Source organism: Lactuca serriola, chromosome 4 (genome assembly GCF_051521515.1).
Source record: "Lactuca serriola cultivar US96UC23 chromosome 4, Lser_US96UC23_V15, whole genome shotgun sequence".
NCBI lineage: Eukaryota > Viridiplantae > Streptophyta > Magnoliopsida > Asterales > Asteraceae > Lactuca > Lactuca serriola.
In genome coordinates, this window is record NC_136411.1 from 208637659 (window position 1) to 208640958 (window position 3300).

The 3300-nt window shown below is 32.2% G+C and overlaps 1 protein-coding gene across 1 annotated transcript; it reads right to left on the minus strand.

Annotated features, from left to right (window-relative positions):
- Window positions 1-1823: 1823 nt before the first annotated feature.
- LOC145099143 (uncharacterized) lies at window positions 1824-2972 on the minus strand. Its single transcript, XM_079036731.1, has one exon. The coding sequence runs from the start codon at window positions 2970-2972 to the stop codon at window positions 1824-1826; it is 1149 nt and encodes a 382-aa protein (XP_078892857.1).
- Between the last annotated feature and the right edge of the window lie 328 nt (window positions 2973-3300).

Genomic DNA, 3300 nt, shown 5'->3' on the forward strand with positions numbered 1-3300 from the left:
CTATTCCGTAGCTAATCCGTAGCTATAATTTTCCCACAGGCTATTATGTTACAGGCACTTTTCCGTAGCAATTATGTAGCTATTTACTTATAGCTACGGAATATCTACGGATTGTACTGTAGCTATTGCACTAAATTTTCTAGTAGTGTTACGTATTTGGTGAATCATGTATTTTGAATTTTGATGGTATAAACTTTAAAATAATCCAATTTAGGCTCTTATAAAGCTAAAGAATAACTTTAGTGGCCTTTTAGACCAAATCCAAAAAGTTAGATGGGCTACCGTTTTATTAACCTTTTTTTAATAAATTAAAAAAAATCTCCAAAAAAATCATAATATTTTTTCCCTAATTTTGGAAAAAGTCTCAAACTAAAATTTGCTTACGAAAAAACATAAATTATCTGTACAAATGATGATTTAACCTATTTTTTCTGGTTTACAAGTTTATTATTTACAAGTTTATTATTTACAAGTTTATTACTTACCGGTTCCATTGAAGTCTCATTACATGGTTTCATTACTTACTTGGTTCCATGAATTAATATCTATCTCATTAACTCATTTAATGACTTGGGATCCATGTCAACAATAAAACCGATAAAATGTATTTTCCATTAAAATCCTATTATTTTACTTTATTTACGAATAAGTCCCAAACTAAAATTTAATGATGATTTGACCAATTTTCTCCTTATAAAATACATTTTACCGGTTTTATAGTTGACGTGGATCCTTAGTCATTAAATGAGCTAATGAGATGAATATCTTAGGTAACATAATATTATGTTTATCATAAAACTTGATATTTTGATGTATTATATTTTTTTTGGAATATAAAATGCATCAACCGAAGATTGCAATAATTAAAAAACTAGCAACAACTTCGTCACTTTCTAAGTTTATAATAAATTTTAAATTGGTCATCTAATCTAATGTAAACCAGTATATCTATCTCATCTGACACCATCTCATTTCGCGCCATTTTTTTCTCGAAAACACACATTTTACCGGTTTCATTGCGAACCTGTATGCATAGTCATAAATGAACCGATGAGACGGTCATAAAATTTTATGGTAAGAGTAACATTATAGAACTCATCATATTCATCTTATCAACTAATTTAATGACTAAGTGTCTAGGTTAGAAATAAAACCTGTAAAATATATGTTACATGGAAAAAATGGTCAGATCATCACTAAATTTTAGTTTGTGACGTTTTTTTAAATTTCGGTAAAATAATGAGACTTTAATAAAACAAGTAAATATTAAGACTCGTAAACCGGGAAAATTTGATCATACCGTCATTTTTACATGTACTTCATGCTTTTTCGTAAGCAAATTTTAGTTTGAAATTTTTTCATAAATTAGGATAAAGTATTATGATTTTTTTGGAGATTTCAATGACATAAAAGAGTAAGTCTACCTCTCAAATAGTGGATTTAATTGTGTTGCAATAATTCAATCAACTTGTTTTTAGACGGGTTGAACCATCAAGCTAATAAAATGACCATGACCACTTCAGTGATCAAACCGATTTTCAGAACGATGGAACAACTACAATGGTCACCTTTTACTAGCTACCTTAAATAGCACAAGCACCGTTATAAATCTTAAATTAAAACAGGTAAGAGCAGAATATCTGCCCTTTTAAGAAAAAGATCTTATGCTTACATTCGTACAACACCAAATTCAAAAGTGGTGATAATGTATCCATTATCAATAGTTAATACTGCAGCTAAACAAGAATAAAACATGCCAGAGTACAAGAGTACAATTATAAGCCGGATTACTTTCTAATTTCATCAGCCATGACTCAACAACTTTAGAACGACACCGGTACCTCGTCCCTTGTAGTTTTTCCACTTGGTCCTGATGAATGAGCCACACAAAGATCACCCGAATCAATGTGGATGTTTAGCTTTTTAAAGACTCTATTTTTCAGATCATAACTAAATATACTTTTATCGTGCCTTGATCTCATGAAAACGATATATCTCTTATTTATCACGCCACAAACCGGATATCGAAAAGAAGCACTTACAAAGCCATGATCCTGGACTGTTATCGAAAGCAACTTCTCCCACTTCATACTTTGAAAATCTTTAAGAATCCATAAGTCAGTTTTGTCCCTAGAAACTCCATCAATGAGGCTGAGAAAACCACCCATCTCAAAAATAGAATAGTAGAGCCTCTTACGCTCACCGGGTTCAGGTAGGCTCATTTGGAGAACTTCTTCTTTTATCATATCAACAGAAACCAGGAACCTAGAACAATTAAGATTCCAATGAAAGTACCTTCCTTGAACTTGAATTGAAACTATCTCACCCATATTCCTAGGATCCAAGTAAAAAGGTACTTTGATCTTTTTCCACCTTGAGGAAACACGAGAGACTACAATATCTTTTTCCAATTGTAGAATATGACATTGGAGTGATTGGCCATTAAACAAGTGAACAACCTTATATACTCCCTTGAATCTGTCAAAAAAAAGGGCCATTGCACATACGCTAGTATCTTGATGTGCAAAAAATGTTGGAGGCTTGGGAAGAAATGATTTTTCCCTGGTGATTATATTGAAAATATACAGTGACTTTCTTTTTCTGGCAGGGTCTAATATCAGAAGAAACTCGTTATACCATGACTTTATCCTTCCAAAGAAATGTATGCGAAGGTTTTGCTCTTTCACTTCTAGTCTTTGTCCTTCTTCCCTTACATCCACATAGCGGATCGTAAATCCAAATGACGTCTGGAGGATAAAAAACGAATTTTCTGCCAAGATCATGTTAATTATATCGAACCATTTTCTACAGACATACTTTGCGTTATAACGAAGGAAAACATAAGGAAGCCTTTTAAGGATATCTTCAACCACGTCATCTGGAAGAAATGCAAACCAATGAACATCATTTTTCTTTCTCTTCATTTCTTCATCTTCACACTCTTTCCTGCACTTGCTCATTGCCACCTCCATCGATTTCTGTTTCAAAATAATATATTACTTTTTTTTGTAAGCAGCAACACGAGGAAGAAATACAGGTATGTACATAGCCACAAGGGAACATGCATGAATGATCAATAACATACATCAAGCGAACATGTTTGTGTTTTATTTCGGATCAACAGAATTAAGTAAGTACATATGGTGTTCAGGTAAACACAACAAGTGTAAATCCGATCAATTTTATTCCTGGGTTTTAAGTATCCAATCAACTTTCAGAGTGCAATTGTAAAAACTAACACCCTTTTCTGGCATCTGGAGGTTTTTAAATCTTAACATTAGTTATATAAGTAATTTGTTT